At 39.3% G+C, this 18,279-nt stretch overlaps 2 protein-coding genes across 2 annotated transcripts; both read left to right on the forward strand.

The window, feature by feature from the left end:
* The first annotated feature begins 685 nt into the window (after positions 1-685).
* On the forward strand, positions 686-13,659 carry LOC133925337 (transportin-1). Its single transcript, XM_062371275.1, has 29 exons — positions 686-983; positions 2,539-2,826; positions 3,003-3,092; positions 3,314-3,391; positions 3,464-3,544; positions 3,797-3,847; positions 4,222-4,307; positions 4,673-4,739; positions 4,825-4,881; positions 4,971-5,000; positions 5,453-5,512; positions 5,620-5,736; positions 6,274-6,387; positions 6,879-6,977; positions 7,198-7,323; positions 7,401-7,475; positions 8,764-8,835; positions 8,980-9,090; positions 9,453-9,536; positions 10,487-10,594; positions 11,715-11,816; positions 11,903-11,965; positions 12,031-12,105; positions 12,292-12,363; positions 12,445-12,569; positions 12,726-12,777; positions 12,866-12,934; positions 13,014-13,073; positions 13,155-13,659. Exons 1-29 carry the CDS (start codon positions 807-809, stop codon positions 13,236-13,238), a joined length of 2,673 nt encoding a protein of 890 aa, XP_062227259.1. The 5' UTR covers positions 686-806; the 3' UTR covers positions 13,239-13,659.
* A 549-nt stretch (positions 13,660-14,208) lies between these two features.
* LOC133925338 (small ribosomal subunit protein uS17c) lies at positions 14,209-14,959 on the forward strand. The gene has a single exon (XM_062371277.1). The coding sequence runs from the start codon at positions 14,314-14,316 to the stop codon at positions 14,737-14,739; it is 426 nt and encodes a 141-aa protein (XP_062227261.1). The 5' UTR covers positions 14,209-14,313; the 3' UTR covers positions 14,740-14,959.
* The last annotated feature ends 3,320 nt before the right edge of the window (positions 14,960-18,279 follow it).

Genomic DNA, 18,279 nt, shown 5'->3' on the forward strand with positions numbered 1-18,279 from the left:
TTAGGAAGAACAGAATGCGCCAGTTTGCATCATCACTTTGGCACACGTTTGTTTATAATGTAAACAATCACAAATGATAGTGAAATGTGACATTGGAAAAAAAGAGATAAATATATTTGTGGTGAACATTTACAGCAAGCCCCACCAAACAACTAGTTTTGCCACTTTTCATAGTACCACCTGAATCTAACTGGAAGCATTTGTATTTTGCAAGAATAGAAGCCCTCCGGAGAAACAAAAGAAGCAAAGATTCTATTTAATCTCTACTATTTTAGTTCCGTGTCACATCTTTTCAATGTCCTCTTCATATTTAATATTTTTTTTTAAATTTAAATAATTTATTATCTTTTATCATTCATCTTTATCCTTCAACCTCTCCATCTCATTACTACATATGAATATAGAATTCGTTTTATTAATAAAAATAAATAAAAATTTAAGAGAAAAATTAGCACATAATTTCTTCTTTTTTTTGGATCCCATTATAAAATCAAATTATGATATGGCTCTCGACATATTCATTCGGCAATACTCCCCTGACATGTCCATATCTCTATATTTAATTTATGCTTAATATTTCTATATCTAATATTTATATTTTCATTTTAACAGTTAAAATAGTCTAAATGTAAATCTACTGGTGTGGTCTCTCCTCTGCTCTGCTATACTCTGGTGCATAAATAAATAAACGAAACCAAAGATAAGACTTCCGCCTCAACCCCTCCTGGTTTCCAATACTTTGGATTCGGACTTGCTCCGCCGGTTCCCTCCTCCTTCCCCGCACCCGGTGATCGTCTGCGGCGGCGATGGCGGCGCCGGCGCTGTGGCAGCCGCAGGAGGAGGGGCTCCGCGAGATCTGCACCCTCCTGGAGGCGCACATCTCCCCCAACTCCGACCAGGCACGCATCTGGCAGCAGCTCCAGCACTACAGCCAGTTCCCCGACTTCAACAACTACCTCGTCTTCCTCCTCGCCCGCGGAGAGGTCGGTCCGTCATCCCCTCTTGGCCCCTTCCCCTTGCCCGCTACCTCAATCGCTCGCATCTTCTGATCGCCATGCCTTCAGAAAAGGCTAGGGTTTTGGGATGCTCCGATGCTACTGGCTCTCTGCTGTTTGGGTCCCAAATTTTATTTATTTTTAAATCTTCGCTACCGATCAGTTGCTCTGCCTTTGAGTGTTCGATGCTTTGATTGCTAGGATAGACTAGTGCTCAGTCAATTTGTGTTGTTTCCATGCTAGCTGCCATGCGGTTCCAAGTAGCGTTCCAATTTAGTCGAATCATGATGATAGGTAAGTTAAAGCGTGTTACTTGACTCTGTAGATTCCAAGGTAGCGGCCGGAATTCAGTGCATGGATCGTGTGTGCTCTGTTCAAAAGAAAAATCGATGTGCCTGTGATTCGGTGTAAACAGTTACGGATGTTAGGCGTGTTATTGTGTACCAAAAAAAATGTGCTAACAATTAAGCTAAAAGGCGAATGTTCACACAAGGCTGCCTACCTATGTAGCGTTTCATGTTCCTCTGGCAGTAATTTAAGGTGTCATGTTGTATTGTCAAGTATGGCTTAGGCTATGCAAATATGCCCTGAAGTAGGTGCAGGGAAAGAATCTAGTACTTGCTTCCATGTTAATTTGGCTACTAGCAAACCTTTGCCACTGCAGTATGTCATATTGTGATCATGGTTTCTCAAATTCACACTAAAAAAATTGCCGATGAACCAAATTATTGAAAATGCGAATCAAGTGATAGACCAAAAGTGCCTGGTTTTAGCAGTACGAGAACTAACAACCGGAATAATGAGAACCCTTGAGCAGTTGTAAGTGTACTCTGGAAACTTGCTCACATGGCTAGTTATTCAGCCTAGTTGTTTGATCTCTAGTCCTAGTGTTTGTTAGTTTTGACCTGTGATGGTCCCATGGAGCTCTACATAAGCATTGAGAGGTGGGTGACCACTTGCTAACCGCTATTTAGAACATTTCTCTTTGCACTCTTGTTAGAGCTATTGATCATAGGACATAGCTATATTTTTATGCTTTGAGGGGTTTGAAGGAGCGAGCGTGTGATTTAATTGTCCACAATAGAAACCATATGGTAGTGTGATCTAGACTCTGGAACATGGAAGAAATAACACATTCAAGATGATCTGTTGGATTGCTACTTACTTTTCCCTACTGGCAACAATTTGTATTTTGCTATTGCTGAATTTAATTTCAGGTTTGATGGCAAGTATAATTAGTAGTAGTAAACAATGAATTGAGTCAACAGGACCATGACATCCATTTAAACAAGGCCTCAATATGGGATGAATATTGTAGATTGCCTGCTTCCGTTGCTTTTTCCCCCCTGAAAGATTCTTTTTAGAATTTTTTTTTGTGTTGAGATTGTTTCTAAGAATATATGGTTTCACATATCATGTAGACGTAGCCATGCAAGTAGTTCATAAGTTGTCAACCTTAGTTATGGAGCAAAATTTGCTCTTGATCCAGCTAGCGTTTTTTGTGGTCTAGCTTACATCTGCTTGAATTTCCTGTTTGCACCAGGGGAAATCTATTGAAGTTAGACAAGCTGCTGGTCTTCTGTTGAAAAATAATTTGCGAACGACTTTCACTTCCATGCCTCCTCCATCTCAGCAATACGTTAAATCTGAGCTGTTGCCATGTATAGGGGCAACCGATAGGGCAATTAGATCCACAGTTGGAACAGTCGTCAGTGTACTTTTTCAAATTGTTCGAGTCGCTGGGTGGATTGAGTTGTTTCAGGCCCTGCACAAGTGTTTGGACAGTAATGATCTAGGTCATATGGAAGGTGCAATGGATGCTATATACAAGGTAATATGCACTCCTGGCATACTTTACTTTTAGTTCTGATTTTGTTTGTAGAAAGCTTGAACCACTTAATAGATAAATAGCATGAGGGAGCCCTACTATATGTTGTACACAGTAAAGCAGCATGCTGTAGTGGATCTTACATTTTGCATGCTCAGATGCTTGCTTGCTGATGACAGATCTGTGAGGATGTCCCTGAAGAGCTTGATGTTGATGTTCCTGGTTTGTCTGAACGGCCGATCAATGTATTCATGCCAAGGATGCTGCAGGTCTGTTTTCGAGTTATTCATCCATACATAACCAATTACTTACCTAAACAATTGACACTTTCACTTCTGCTCTCTATAAATGGTCAATTTTTATGTGTTCGTACACCAGTTGCCTGTACTTCAGCTAAGCATGCTTCTGTGGAGGTGTACGGATGCTTGCACAGTCTGGTTTATCATGTAACGGGGTTTCATGTTAACACACATTTTGATTGATTTTTCAGTTTTTCCAGTCTCCACATGCAAGTCTTAGAAAACTCGCATTGGGCTGCATCAATCAGTACATTGTGGTGATGCCATCGGTAAGAGTCCCACCTCCATCTCCATCTTATCTTTCTCAATGCTTTTGACTAATTGTTTGGATTCACATGCAGGCACTCTATATGTCCATGGATCAGTACCTTCAGGGATTATTCAACCTTGCAAAGGACCCTTCAGCAGATGTTCGGAAACTGGTATTCACCATAGATAATTACGCATCATGATGCTATCTTATTTGTAAGAGAATTGAACATTATGGCACGTGTACTTGTTTGCAAGAGAATTTGAATTACACATTTGATTTCACAGGATTCAAATGCATACAGATGTAACTTGCATAATTGAAGTAGATTTTATTTCCTAGCTGACTTGTCTCAAGTACAAATTCTAATGATGATAACAAATTACATATTCCATCTTCATAATGATCCCTGTTTCTTTGGTAGGTTTGTTCGGCCTGGGTTCAGCTCATTGAAGTGCGGCCGTCAATTTTGGAGGTACATCATGTTTGCTGTCTGTTAGATTTGATTTCCTGCTCTCACCTAATAAATCTTGGCCGTGTAGTTAGTGTTCCAACTTTTCTCCTTTTCCTGTATCTTTTTTCCACAAATCTTTTGATGGCCCATATGAAAGATTTACTTTGCCATGACTCTTGTTGTATTATTTAATAGCTTACGAGTTGCCCTGTTGGGCTCAAGCTGTGTGCCATTCCATCTACGGACAATATGTGATTGTCCTAGAGACCTAGACTAGTTACTTGTTTGTCTGTAGAACTTACTAATCTTCATCGGTAGACTTTTCTGGTTACTATTAAGTTGCTTATGCCCTTGTAATCTTATGCTGGATCTGACATTGGATATTGAAACTGCAGCCACATCTAAAAAATGTTACCGAATTGATCCTTCAAGCTAATAAAGATTCAGATGATGAAGTCGCTCTGGAGGCTTGTGAATTCTGGTATGTTTTCTGTGAAAACGGTAACCCACATGTCATCAGAAACGAGTGTACAATTGACTGCACAAAGAATGCACCTCGGAATTCTCCTTAAAAAATGCACCTAGGAATCGCCATTGACTATCTGAATCTGAGTTGTATTGGCAGTACTAATGAGGGCTGTGCTGTGACGGCCACACCCCTGATCACAATTTAATCAGCTGTTGCTTCTAACTCTTGAAATTCAGTATTTTTTTTATGCTCACATTCTTTTAGTGACATGTTCAAATTGAAAACAAAGTCCGAATGATTAATGACACGGTTAGGAATAAAAGTCTTTTGATCTTTTTTAAACGCTGTGTTAGTGTTCTAACTGTTATACTTTTCAGGTCTGCGTACTGTGATGTCAGCATGCCACCTGAAGGTTTACGGGAGTTCTTGCCACGCTTAATCCCGGTACATGTCTCTCTTACTTCAAATTTGTGCAGATGTACAATTGGAGCTAGTTACAATTTCTTACGTTTCACTTTTGTTTTTCTAGACTTTGTTGTCGAATATGGTATATGCTGATGATGATGAATCACTTGCTGATGCTGAGGTGTGGTAATTTTTTTTGTATCTTGCATGTTTGACCAGTGGGTCATCAGTGGCAGTGTCTTATTCTGATAAATATTATATGTTTTTCAGGAAGACGAATCCTTTCCAGATAGGGACCAGGTTGGTTATGATCGTTTTTGAACAATTATCCTTAATGGCTTCATTTTATGAATGGCTCCATCGGGACCATCTATCATAGTGGTTAGGTCTGTGCTTGCTCAGCAGAATGGAGTGCATTCTAGCTTTAAATCATTTCACAAGAGGCAGGGAGGAGATTTATTTTTGGTTGGAGGTGGGGTGGTGCATCAGCAATGCATTGACCAAGCTGATTTCTAGTTTGAGGTCATTCTTTTGCTGCATTTTGCTTAACAAGAGAGCTTAACCTTGCAGTCCTGTACTGCTGAACTGTAAAAGGCATATAGCATATTGGGGATTTTTCAGTGGCTGTTTTTTTTTGGAAGTTAATTATCACTAGCATTATATAGAACAATGAGAGCCTCATTAACAAGTTTTCAGCGTTTATGTTCTGTTTGTTTTCTTGCTGTGAATGAGATGTAGACAATATGTAACAGGATCTGAAGCCCCGTTTTCATGCCTCTCGATTTCATGGATCTGAAACTGGAGAAGACGATGTGAGTTCAGATTTTTTTCCCCTCTCTTTTTAAGCAGCTGGATGCTTTTGCCAACCCAGACCAACTCATCAATTTATTTATTTTTTAAAAACTGGTAATTTGAACAGGATGACGATGATGCTGTAAATGTCTGGAACTTGCGGAAGTGTAGTGCTGCTGGGTTGGATGTCCTCTCTAATGTGTTTGGCGACGACATCCTTCCAACTTTAATGCCTTTGATTGAGGTAATTTGTACTCGTGGCACTTTAGCTATGATGTTTTTTTTTTTGTTGAAAACTATTACTCAAATGACTTGGAAGTTGGAACTATCCCCTAAAAAAAGGGCCTTGAACTGAGCCTTTTCCATGGCTTTTGGCAAAACATGTGGGTTTATCATTTCTTTTTAATGCACATTATCGTTTTCCCTCTAAATACTGTTCAGGCTTTGTGTTTACTTGAAAAACAATGTGAAACTCCTCCGTAACCACTGTAAATTGTAATTATTAGCACTAGTCAACTAGCATGACAGGAAAGCCCTGAAAGGCTGAAAGCCATTCCTGAAAGTTGCCTGGTCGTCAAAAGTGCAAAAACAATCTAGTTATTGCATTAGGTGTTAGTAATGGCTATTTTCGTAATGCTTTTCCTGATATTATTGGTTGGTTGTCGAAGTGTGTATACCTTTGGGTGCCTTTGTGTTATAATTGGTCTGATATTTATGGTTGCTTGCTGTTCCTAATCTTGCATCTTTTGGTTAAATGTACATCAATTTCTGTAATTTGCAGCAAAATTTGGCTCGGACAGATGATGATTCTTGGAAGGAGAGGGAAGTTGCTGTTTTGTCTCTTGGTGCTATAGCAGAAGGATGCATTGCTGGTTTATATCCCCACCTTCCACCGGTAATTTTAACGAGTAATGGATAATTGTTGCTATGTTCATATGCGTTGCAAGAATAGCAGTCAATTCTCTCCTCTTTTATGGTATAAATGTGTAAAGATCTCATTGTTTTAGCTGACTAGGTGCCAAATCATCTTGATACCATCATGTAACACAAGTTTAACATTCCTTAGACTTAGTTATCAGAGGCAATTATATAGACTAATTACTTTATTATGTCATGAATCCTTGAGAACATAGCTATAAGTTGTTTCACAATATGTGGTAATTTTGAAATGCTTATTGCAGAAGCATACTATTGTTGCAATCTTTAATATTTACAGGATGAACTTAATTAAAAATATTATTCAATAGTATTACCACTTTCAGTTATTTTTATTAGATTTTTTGTCTGCTATTGGCTTTAATCAATTTATTATCTTCCACTGTATGTCTATGCTGCTTGCTTGTTATATATGTTGTACATTCTATAAGATATCTTATTTAAATGCAGATTGTTGCCTTTCTAATTCCACTTCTTGATGACAAATTTCCTCTTATACGGAGTATTACGTGTTGGACCCTCTCTCGATACAGCAAATTCATTGTTCAGGTAATAGGGCACCCTTATTGCTACTGTTATTCTTATTCCTGCCATTCTAGGGTTTCACTGAAGGCTCATTCTGTTCATACTACGTTTTTTTAGATGTTCAGATCATGTTTTAGGAATGTGGAGTGTTCATTTATGCATCGTATTTTCTGAAGGGTCATTTATGCATTGTCAAATTCATATATTTATGGTTCTTATTAAACTGTTCTTTTTAACAATGCAGAGCCTTGGTCATCCAAATGGCCGTGAACAATTTGATAAGATTCTCATGGGTTTGCTCAGAAGGATACTGGATACTAACAAAAGAGTGCAAGAGGCTGCTTGTTCGGCATTTGCAACTCTTGAAGAGGTTATTTACATATCTTAGAATGCTTTTCTGCCTTGAGAACTTGTGTACAATAATACATATTTGTTTTCTGTTTTCAGGAAGCTGCAGAAGAATTGGTACCCTGTTTGGAAGTAATTTTGCAGCACCTCATGTGTGCCTATGGAAAATACCAGGTTCTTCAAAAAATGAATATTCTTATTTTGCAAACACACTGAATGTTACTGTTCAATGACTGCTACCCAGGGTTAACCTTACCGACCGGAGCTCGGTAGCTCCGGCGGTAACCGAAAATTCGCGGTTACCGCGATAACCGGTCAAAAATTCAAAAAAATTCGGACAAAATTCATTTGGCAAAATTTGAAATTTGAAAAAAAATTCACGATTTTAGCCGTTCGGTAACCGGTCGGTTTGGATCGGTTACCGAGCGGTTTTCTCGAATTTTCCGTATTGTCGGTAACCGCTTGGTTTTCTCGGTAACCGCTCGGTTTTCTCGATTTATCGAGCGGTTTTCTCGATTTTCAGTGAAGTTCAACAAAAAACCTAAAAATTATCTCAATCTTGTAAAATCAATAACTAATTCATCTGAGCTTCAAATCAAGTGAAACAAATTTTGTTGGTTTCCTTGTGACATGATCTACATGATAAAAGTATTTATACTCATAAAAAAGTTCAAAATTTTCTGTGAGAAATTGTATTTGTTAAATCAAGTTAAATGCATAGTTTACGCTTTGCTAATCCAAAAATCATGAAACTAATTTTGTTAGTCTTCTTACATGGTCCTATGTCTTTTAAAAATACATGAACTCATGAATTAGTTATTGTAACATGCATGATTGTGTAAATGTGTTGCGACTAGATTAATTTATAACTGACCCATCACACCTCAAAAATTAGTGAAACCACTTTCATTAGCTTATTTATACTATGATTTACGTAGGAAAAATAATAGTAGACATTAACAAGTTAATTACAGTGCTGTTTCTTAATATATTCACTTTATGCTTGTGAACTTTGTAAAAATCATAGAGAAATTAATAAAACTCTAAATAAAGTGAAATCAATTTTAAAGATTATCTTAAAATACGTTTTACACAAGAAAAATATGTGTTTGCATGTTACACTTTTCCTTAACATGAGTTAATAACTGAGCCGCACGCTTCAATTTTTTTTCATTTTTTTAAAACTTCCTCCCTATAGAATATGATGCAAATGACATTATTTTTGAAATTTTTCTTCACAGAAGGTCTTAGAATTGTGTCTAGTTTTTTTAAGGTTTTTTTTATTTATATTTTTTCGAATTTTTTGAATTCAAATTCGGTTACCGTTCGGTTTCTGAAACCGGACCGGACCGAGAAGGTCGGTAACCGCGATTTTTGGACGGTTACCGTCGCATTTGTGAACCGTGCTGCTACCTCAGCTCTCATATTTTTTATTCTAATTTTATGTGTTGCTTCTGAGCAGAGACGAAACCTCCGGATACTCTATGATGCTCTTGGTACTCTTGCAGATGCTGTCGGAGCAGAACTAAACCAGGTGCCAACAATTTCATGAATTCTTCTTTGTCTTATTCTTTTTGTCATAAAGCAAGCAATTTGGTTCTTCTGGGCTCCTTATCGGCATGTTCTTTTGTGTGCTGATTCCTTATGAAGATGCTAATTTTTCTAAGATGCTACGCAGGCGAAATATCTAGATATATTTATGCCGCCTTTAATCGCGAAATGGCAGCAACTTTCCAATTCTGACAAAGATCTATTTCCGCTGCTTGAATGCTTTACATCTATTGCACAGGTAATGTTATTTTAATCTGCCTCTGCAAACCATCTATGTGATTCTGAACATGCATTAAGGTGTTTAGCATCCATGTTAGAATTTTCTTTGTGATTATCTTGGTTATAAATTCAGTGCAGTCTATAAAATTGTCCTGATGAAAATTTGATATAGTTTATCTAGGGTTATTGAAGATTTCATTTGATTGTAACAATTTGGGAATAGGAGCTGCTTTCAGTTGCCTATCTTGATTCCAAACTAGAAGAATGTGAATGATTAGGACACTATCTACAATGTTGATTTTTTTTCCCTGAGCTGTTCCTGAAGTTATTCCATTATAATATTGAATCTCTAATGCCTTATAATATATTTAATCTTTTCAGGCATTGGGACCAGGATTTGCTCAGTTTGCTGAGCCAGTGTTTCAGAGGTGCATCAACCTTATCCAGTCCCAACAGCTGGCAAAGGTCTGTGCAATATTTTCTGAGATTCCATTTAACTGATTTGAGTGATGCTGTCTGTGAGTTGTTCATCTCACCCATCCTAAAGTAGTCTACTTTGTTTTGATACATAGTTCAGTGTCACATTTATTTGTTTGTTTTTTCATTTCAACCGCAGCTTTACTTTACAACCACACTAGCCCAATGCTCTACTTGCTAGGATAACAAATTTTATTTCAACTAGAACATGTAGCTGCTCACTAGAAAATTGGTTAACACTTACTGCTCAATTTATCTCTTTTGATTTTCATGTCGGAGAAATTAATGTGATATCAAGTTGGAGCTGTCCAATCATGCGAAACCCATATTGTTTTAGCTGTTTCTTAGAATTTATGGAAACCGAATATATAATGCACCTTCTTTGCCATTTTTATAGTTCATGGAAGCAATTAAATGTTTCACCTTAGTAGTTACATGCCATGTGAACAGTGTTAATACATTTTGATCACTCATAAGCACAGAAGTGTTTTCCCCATAGTAATATGCTGTCTGAGTACCCTGGATCTATGTCACCTGAAAGAAAAATTGATATGATATGCTATAAGGTCCAATTACATAAGGTATGAACTCATAAAATTTTCTGTTTCTTGATGGATATCCTTTCAAGAAATGGAATATCCCCAAAGAAATCCACGGATAGAAGCGCGTGGAAGTTAGCAATTCACATGCCAGAACCATAACTTATGCATCAGTCTTCTTATACCGTTATTACTTTTATTTTGTTACTATTACTAGTACCCAAGTCTCCTTATACCGTTATTATTTTTATTTTGTTACTATTATTAGTACCTTTAGTAGCATTATTGTTTTCATATCATCTTTTTAGTTGGATCTTGTGTGTTTCATCTCTAGCCTACCCCAACTTGCTCGGGACAAAGGCTGTTGTTGTTGCTGATGGATCTCCTTTCAAGGTGCAGATTGATCCTACTGCGGCTGGTGCGTTGTATGATAGGGAATTCGTTGTCTGCTCGTTGGACCTACTGTCAGGACTTGCGGAAGGTCTTGGCGCTGGTATTGAAAGCCTGGTAAGTTCTTCTCTTTCCATATGATCTGCTGCTGTTGTTAGATATAAATAAATCTGTTATGGGCCTAGGCCTGGCCCATGGACCTGCCGGCCCAGCTGTGATCCAGGGAGCCCTGTGGCACTGTTCACGCAAAGCAGGCGTGAACAATATCCGCGGGTACTGTAGCCTAAAGCGTGGTTACTTGACCATTAAGTTTGTAGGACTAGATTAGGTAGCTTCTGGATTATTCCAAATTGTAATAGATTACTTAGGGGTCAAGTTGTCCTCTCTCTATATAAAGAGATGCAGTCTATCAATAAAGGGCAAGCAGGTTAAGGGATAGATTGGTAGAATGGTAGAACCCCCCCCTCTCTCGCGCGCCGTTCAAGCTGCCGCACCTCCTCCCTCGCGTTCTCTCACTCCTCCAATCCCCCTCTAATGGATCCATGCCCATAGCAAATCTCTCCATTCTCTTTGAACTTATTAATGCCAGTACATTGACTGTCTCAATATCTATTATATTGTTTACAGAAATTACCAGTTTTGTTGTGCTCTAGGGGGTTGTACTACATGTGTTGGGTAGACAGGCCAGTCGGTGTCAATGTAGCAGGGTAGAGTTAGGCTTCAGAAACATGCTACAGTTTTGTCTGTATAGCAAGTAGTTTGGGTGAAGGCTACTTATGTGTGACTTCTCAGGCTTGAATCCTCACTTCTCACCAGGATGGTTGGATACAGTATTTTTTTTCTTTCTTCTGGAAAGAGCCAGTTCCACTTGTCCACTTGTTCTGTTGGCTTCACTGATTAATGGCATAAAGCGAACTTGAGTTTATTAAGACTAAGTACTGATGCTTGCCCATAATGTTTTGCTTTCTGAGGTATATTAAGACTTGATAAAAAACATAACGCAACTGTATGCATTGATTGATTGCTAGACTATGGAGTTATTAAAATAAGATTTTTCTATTTTAGTCAAGAAGTTTGTGTTCAACATTAAGTATGCATTAACTGGATGTTAGTCTATGGCATTTTCAAGGGATGATTATTCTGAATATTGCTCGTCCTCTCTTTGCTGATTAAGTACTTAATTTTAGTATAATATCAGCAGCACTTTGATATCTATGTCATCTTCATTTCGGTGTAGGTTGCACAGAGCAATATGAGAGATCTACTTTTGCAATGCTGCATGGATGAAGCAGCTGATGTTCGACAAAGTGCTCTTGCTCTTTTTGGAGACCTTTCTAGGGTTGGCTGTAAACCACCAAAGTTCATTATTCATTATCTCGAGACAATTTTCATCCTATAAAAAATTAACACCCTTCGTTGTACTAGGTTTGCCCAATACATTTGCATCCACGCCTTCAAGAATTCCTTACTGTTGCAGCAAAGCAATTGGTAAGCATATTCTGTGTGGTCTATTATTATCTTGATTCAGTCCTCACATATTTTTATTGCTGCAGAGCCCTCAATCTGTGAAGGATGCTGTGTCAGTAGCTAACAATGCTTGTTGGGCTATTGGAGAGTTAGCAATCAAGGTTAGTGTCTGCTAGTGCTCAAACCATTTGGCATGGGCTTCCTCTTGCTAGATGGCACTTATAAGTTGTTGTGCACTTGCCTCCACATAGCTCGTTTCCTTGTGCTCTTGGTTGTGTTTTTGACATACTAGTACTTTGATATTTGTGAAATTTCTTGCATGTATGTCACCGATTTCTTGTTTCCAGATTGGCAAAGAAATCTCACCTGTGGTGATCACTGTTGTTTCATGCTTGGTCCCCATTCTGAAATCCCCAGAGGTAAATGAATTTTAAGGTCTTCTATCATGTTTTCTAGTTAGATTTCAGCTAAACGCCTACTTTTTTTTTTCACGTTGATAGGGTTTGAACAAATCACTTCTTGAAAATAGTGCAATCACTCTTGGGAGGCTTAGCTGGGTCTGTCCAGACATCGTGGCTCCTCATATGGACCATTTCATGCAAGCATGGTGCAATGCCTTGTGCATGTAAGTATCCTTTTTCTTGAGTTTTTATAGTACATCCAAAGAGTTTAAGAACGAAGGATGTGGTTTTCAAGCGTTCATGACAACACGTGAACCAGAAGTTTATCTATGCTTTGTTGCATTATGTATGGAACTAATATTTTTTTTGGTCTCATGCAGGATAAGAGATGATTTTGAGAAAGAGGATGCATTCCATGGTCTATGTGCAATGGTACATGCACACTTCCTGACTAAGTGCTTACACTTACATTCTTCATAGCTTGTGACTTACCTCTGGAATACTCGTTGGGTTATATCAGGTGGCAGCAAACCCTTCAGGAGCTGTGGGTTCACTAGCTTACATCTGCCAGGCCTGTGCAAGTTGGAATGTGAGTTGCGATTCCTATTGGATACTGTTTTTGACACCAGTGTTCATATTCCATATGAGCTTATTTTATTTGTGTGCAGGAGATAAAAAGTGAAGGTCTTCACAATGAAGTGTACCAGATTCTGAATGGCTATAAGCAGGTAAAGTTGGTTTCTTTGTCAACGATGCCCCTTTGCAGTTGCGTTGTGCGATGAGAAATTAAAGTAATTGTTTTGCCGTAGATGCTTGGAAATGGTGGTTGGGAACAGTGCATGTCCGCCCTAGAACCAGCAGTTGTGCAGAGATTAGCTAGATACGGAGTATAAGGATGCGAAGAAGCTTGTGTGATTTATTCACCCACACCAGCGGAGAAAGAAGGCCATGATACTGGGCATGTCAGGGGTCGAGTGTGTGTGATTTTACGTTTGTGAGGTGATGGATTCTGCCCGGCTGGTATTGTATACACGTGACGTGAGTGGTAAGAATTACCACGACAGAATGAGAATGTTTTGGATGGTCATCGGACCATGTCGATTTGTATTGGCTGGTTCAGTCAGTGGACTTGGTTTTGTTGTTTTTTTTTATTCCACTGACAGCACTCGCGCGGCAACATTGGGTCGTTGAAAGGTTTTGTAGCTTGTAATTTTGTGGGAGAAGAGATTAGGTGTAGGATTGTGTTCTCAATCTCTTGTTGACAGGGTTGTATCGATTCTATTCATTCCCCATAATAAAGATTGATCAAGTCTCTCTGCGTGTGTTCTGCAACTGTGCACTGCCTATGATCAATTGGTCTTCTTCTGGTGACAGTGCATCACTCGATAAGTTTGTTTGAGGGCAGTCTTGCTCGAGGGTTCGTAGATGAGAAATATTCGTACGCGGGTAGTAGACAGACACATGCACTCTACTAGTAGTACTTAACCGCAGCAGCGCAGATCATCCAGAGAGAGAGAGAGAGAGGGGGAGAGGGTGGGTCCCACGCACACACAGATAAGAGGAGAGATAAGAGAAGAGATAAGAGAAGAGAGATAATCTCCAACGGTTTCCCTTCAGGGGCCAAAATCCCTTCACGACGGGATTTTCGTTCCCTTCAGCGCTCCAACGGTTTCCCTTCACGGTTCCCGTCACGACGGGATTCCCAGGGTCATTCTCTTCAGAACGGGATTCTCTCTCCATTCCCTTCGCGATTCCCCTCGAGGGGAAGCTGTTGGAGATGAGAGGAAATAAAGGGAATGAGAACGGGGAAGGGAATCGGGAAGGGAACGAAATGAAGGGAATATGGTTGGAGATGGTCTAAGAGAAGAGAGCTTGGACTGAAGCTGAAGCTGAAGCAACCTTATCCCTTGCCCGCCTCCCTCCCGAGCCCTTCCGCCTCCACCGGGTAATTCCGCTAGACAGCAGAGGATGCTGCTCAGCTCCCCCTTCGTCTCCCCACTGCAGCTCCAGCCTATCGCTCATGGCAGGGCGGGAAGGCCGTCGGCGCTGAGGATCGAGGCGGCCAAGCAGCTGACGGGTCGGGTCGTGACGACCAAGGCGAACAAGACGGTGGGGGTGGAGGTGGTGCGCCTGGCGCCGCACCCCAAATACAAGCGCCGGGAGCGCATCAAGAAGAAGTACCAGGCGCACGACCCGGACAACCAGTTCAAGGTCGGCGACATCGTCGAGCTCTGCCGCTCCCGCCCCATCTCCAAGACCAAGCACTTCCTCGCCGTCCCGCTCCCGCCCCGCGACACCCGCCGCAAGTCGCAGCTCCTCCCGCCACTCCAGTCCCAGGCCGACGACACCACCGCAACCCAGGAGCAGACGCCGCCGCCGCCGCCGTCCGAGTGACCTTCCTCCTGGAATCCATGTCATCATATCGGCTCTTGTGTTCACATATGCTTTGCTTCCCAATGTTTCCCTTCTTCCTTTCTTGTCCCCGCCACCAGCCGGAATGAACTAGTATAATTTCGGTTTGCAATTTTTCACTAGTATACATTCCCATTTCAATTTCATTTCTTCCAAGATGAACGTGTGCTTGTATCATGTAATCTAGTGTTCGAATTCTTTCGATGCTCGAGGATGACAAGCATGTTCCTCCGGCTGCAGTGTGCCTTTGTTCACTCAAAATAGATCAAGTTGCGAACAATTGGCACTTGTTTTAGCCGGACCTCTTTTTTTTTTTTAACGCGGGGATTCTTCATTTCCATTAACCGGAACAAACAGTACATATTTCAGAAGTTTATAGATAGGAATATTAAGACAGGATAAAACTGGATATCAAACAGTACCAACAAACCATTAGAGACACTTCAGGAACAGTCTATACCGATAGCGAAAGAGAACCCCTAATAACCAGATCACTAAGTTTCATCAGAAGACAAGTCAATTCAGGTGGAGATTCTATCAGATAGAAGTATCATCATCATCCTACTCCTGAAGATCATCATCCTGCATAAGCCTTAAGCGATCGTCAGCTGGAGCTTAAGATGATTGTTGTTGAGCCAGAACATGAGAGACAGTCTGCAACAAGCTTTGTGCTCCATGGATAAGATCCTCCCTGCTCTTCTCTTTCAGATAATCTATCCAAATATGTCAGAAGGAGCAAGCGTGAAAAACAATTTTACTAAAATGTTGAATCAGTTTTTTTATCAAAACATGCTCTGTCGTGGGCTTTCCAGATAGCCTAACAGATAGAAGCAAGACCAGCCGTGAAGAAGATCTTGCCCTTTTTAACATGAGACTCAACCCAATCAAAATATTGAAGAACAGAGCTAGAAATAGTTGCAGCCCCAATCCAAACAACCACAAAACCCCACACAACTTTGGCAATAGGGCATAAGAAGAACAAGGGCCTACCGCTCTCGGGTTGGGATCCCTAACCTATCTTTTTTTTAGCATATTATCTTTAGTAAGTAGAGCATCTTGTTCAAGAAACCAAAGGAAAAATTTGACCTTCATAGGAATCTTAGCTCTCCATATATGAGTAAAAGGATTGTTAAGAGCATCTCTCACCAACCACTCATACATTGATTTAACAGTGTAACCTCCCTTGGAGTGAAAGGACCAAAAAATACAATCCTTATTTTCTAAAAGGTTAACATGAAATAACTCTCTTTTAATCTCCTCCTCTCATTGAACATACAATTCACCAGAAAACCACCTCCTAAAAGAGGCCTGCCACAAATTCAAACACATCCTGTACAATAACATTCTTATTCTCACATAAATTATACATAGTAGTATACAGTAAAGAAAGAGGTTTGTTATTAATTCTGGAATCTTCCCAGAATTTAGTTTTTTTTGCCATCACCAACCTTCATCTTCCTACCTTGAAGATACATGTGTCCGACTTTCAAAAGGTCAGACCAACAAGTGGAGTCATTATGTTTGCGCTGCACAAGAGTAAAAGGAGTGTTCTTTAAGTATTTCTTCTTCATAATTTCTTGCCACATCCCATTCCCTTGTTCAAGCCTCCACCACCATTTGCATAGTAAGGCATAATTCAATTTTCTGATTACTTTGATACCTAGACCCCTTTTTTTCTTAGGTCTGTAGATTTTATCCTAGACAACTAAATGATACTTCTTCTTAGTGCCTCCCCCTTGCCAAAAGAATTTCCTACTAGCCAAATCAATTCTCTTAAGTACTATCTTGGGCATCAAATACATAGACATATGGTATATGAGGATTTTAGACATACTAGCATTAATCAAAGTAACCCTTCATCCAATAGACATTAAGCCTCCCTTCCATACTTCAAGTTTTTTGAAAAAAAATCCTCAACGTACACACAATCAGCCACATGTAATCTACTAGGGCTAACGGGAACACCCAAATATCTAATTGGGAAGTGACCAATTTGACAATGGAACAACTCTGCATATTCAACAACAATGAACTCATCACCTCCCAAACAAATAACCTCACTTTTCTGAAAGTTAATCTTGAAGCCAAATATCAACTTATATAAATACAAAAGTAATGTGAGATTATTAGCCTTGGCTATGTTATTCTCAAGACAAAAAATTGTATCATCAGCATACTAAAGAATGTCAATGCCATTTTCAAAAAATGCGAAGCCATCCTAGTAATTTTCCCTTGGGACTGAGCCAAATGAACCATCTTAGCGAAACAATCAATAGCCAAACTGAGAAGAAAAAGGGTCACTTGTCTCACCCCCATGTGACTAGTGAAATGAGGGTCAATCTGGTTGTTTAGCTTAACACTAAGGGTTCCTTCTCTGACCACATTTTTAATCCAAACTTTCCATTTAGCACTAAAGCCCCTTATGTCCAAACATTTAAAGAGGAAATCCCAACTTACTTTATCATAAGTTTTTTCAAAATCAATCTTAAGCACCAAACTAATCTGATGATTTCTTTTGGTTTCATGAAGCAATTCATGCAGAGACAAAACACCATCCATAATATTTCGATTCTTAATGAAAGCATTTTGACACTTATTAATCAATTTCTACATGAAAGGCTTCATTCTTAAGGTCAACACCTTAGTAATTCACTTATAAGAACATTTGAGAAGACATATAAACATATATTGTTGGATTCTTTCAGCATCTGAAACTTTTGGAAGCAAGGTGATAACACCATAGTTCAAATGACTAATATCAATTTCACCTTCATAAAACTTTTGGAACAAAACAATGAAATCCTACTCAACAATTTCCCAATAGTGGTGATAGAATTCTGAAGGAAAACCGTCAGGACCAGTTGCCTTGTTGGTTTCCATATGGAATAAAGCATTTTTAATTTCACTTTCCATAAAAGGTTTATCTACAGTCTCATTATCTAGATCATTCAACTTCTCATGATTTCCCCACACTAGCTGATCAAGCCCAATACCATTACTTACTTCCTTACCAAATAGCTCTTCAGAATAAGCTGTGGCATGCTGAAGTAAATTCTCATCCCCGTATATCTTGTCCCTTCATGTGTTAAAGAAAAAATAGTTTTTTTCTTCTTCTTCTACCATTAGCAACACTATGAAAAAACTTTGTATTATTGTCAACTTTTAGTGGCCAAGTGGTATGAGATCTTTTAGACCAATAAAGCTCCTCATCCAGCAACATTTTTTTCAACTCAGCACTGGTCATCATTTTTCTATTTGTAGTATTAAAATCAAGAGGGTCATTTTCCTCCATTAATTCTATTTGTGATAACTCTTCCCTCAAAATGTTCCTTTTCTTTCTGTTTTGGCCTGACAAGTTGCCACCCCATCCTTTGAGATGCTTTCTCTGTTTTTTCAACTTTTGAATAACCACATCCAGGATATTCTTACAAACCACCTTAGATTCCCAAATTTTATGAACCTCATCTTTAAACTGCTTGTTATCAAGCCAAGACAACTCAAATTGAAAATGTGGTTTATTTA

This window comes from Phragmites australis, chromosome 7 (assembly GCF_958298935.1).
Source record: "Phragmites australis chromosome 7, lpPhrAust1.1, whole genome shotgun sequence".
NCBI classification, from domain to species: domain Eukaryota; kingdom Viridiplantae; phylum Streptophyta; class Magnoliopsida; order Poales; family Poaceae; genus Phragmites; species Phragmites australis.

Excerpts from the sequence above, each read along its gene's own strand:
- LOC133925337 (XM_062371275.1), top strand. The coding sequence starts at position 807 with ATGGCGGCGCCGGCGCTGTGGCAGCCGCAGGAGGAGGGGCTCCGCGAG. Across the intron at positions 2,827-3,002 it reads CAATGGATGCTATATACAAG|ATCTGTGAGGATGTCCCTGA; the intron begins GTAATATGCACT and ends TGCTGATGACAG. Across the intron at positions 6,978-7,197 it reads ACAGCAAATTCATTGTTCAG|AGCCTTGGTCATCCAAATGG; the intron begins GTAATAGGGCAC and ends TTAACAATGCAG.
- LOC133925338 (XM_062371277.1), top strand. The coding sequence starts at position 14,314 with ATGCTGCTCAGCTCCCCCTTCGTCTCCCCACTGCAGCTCCAGCCTATC.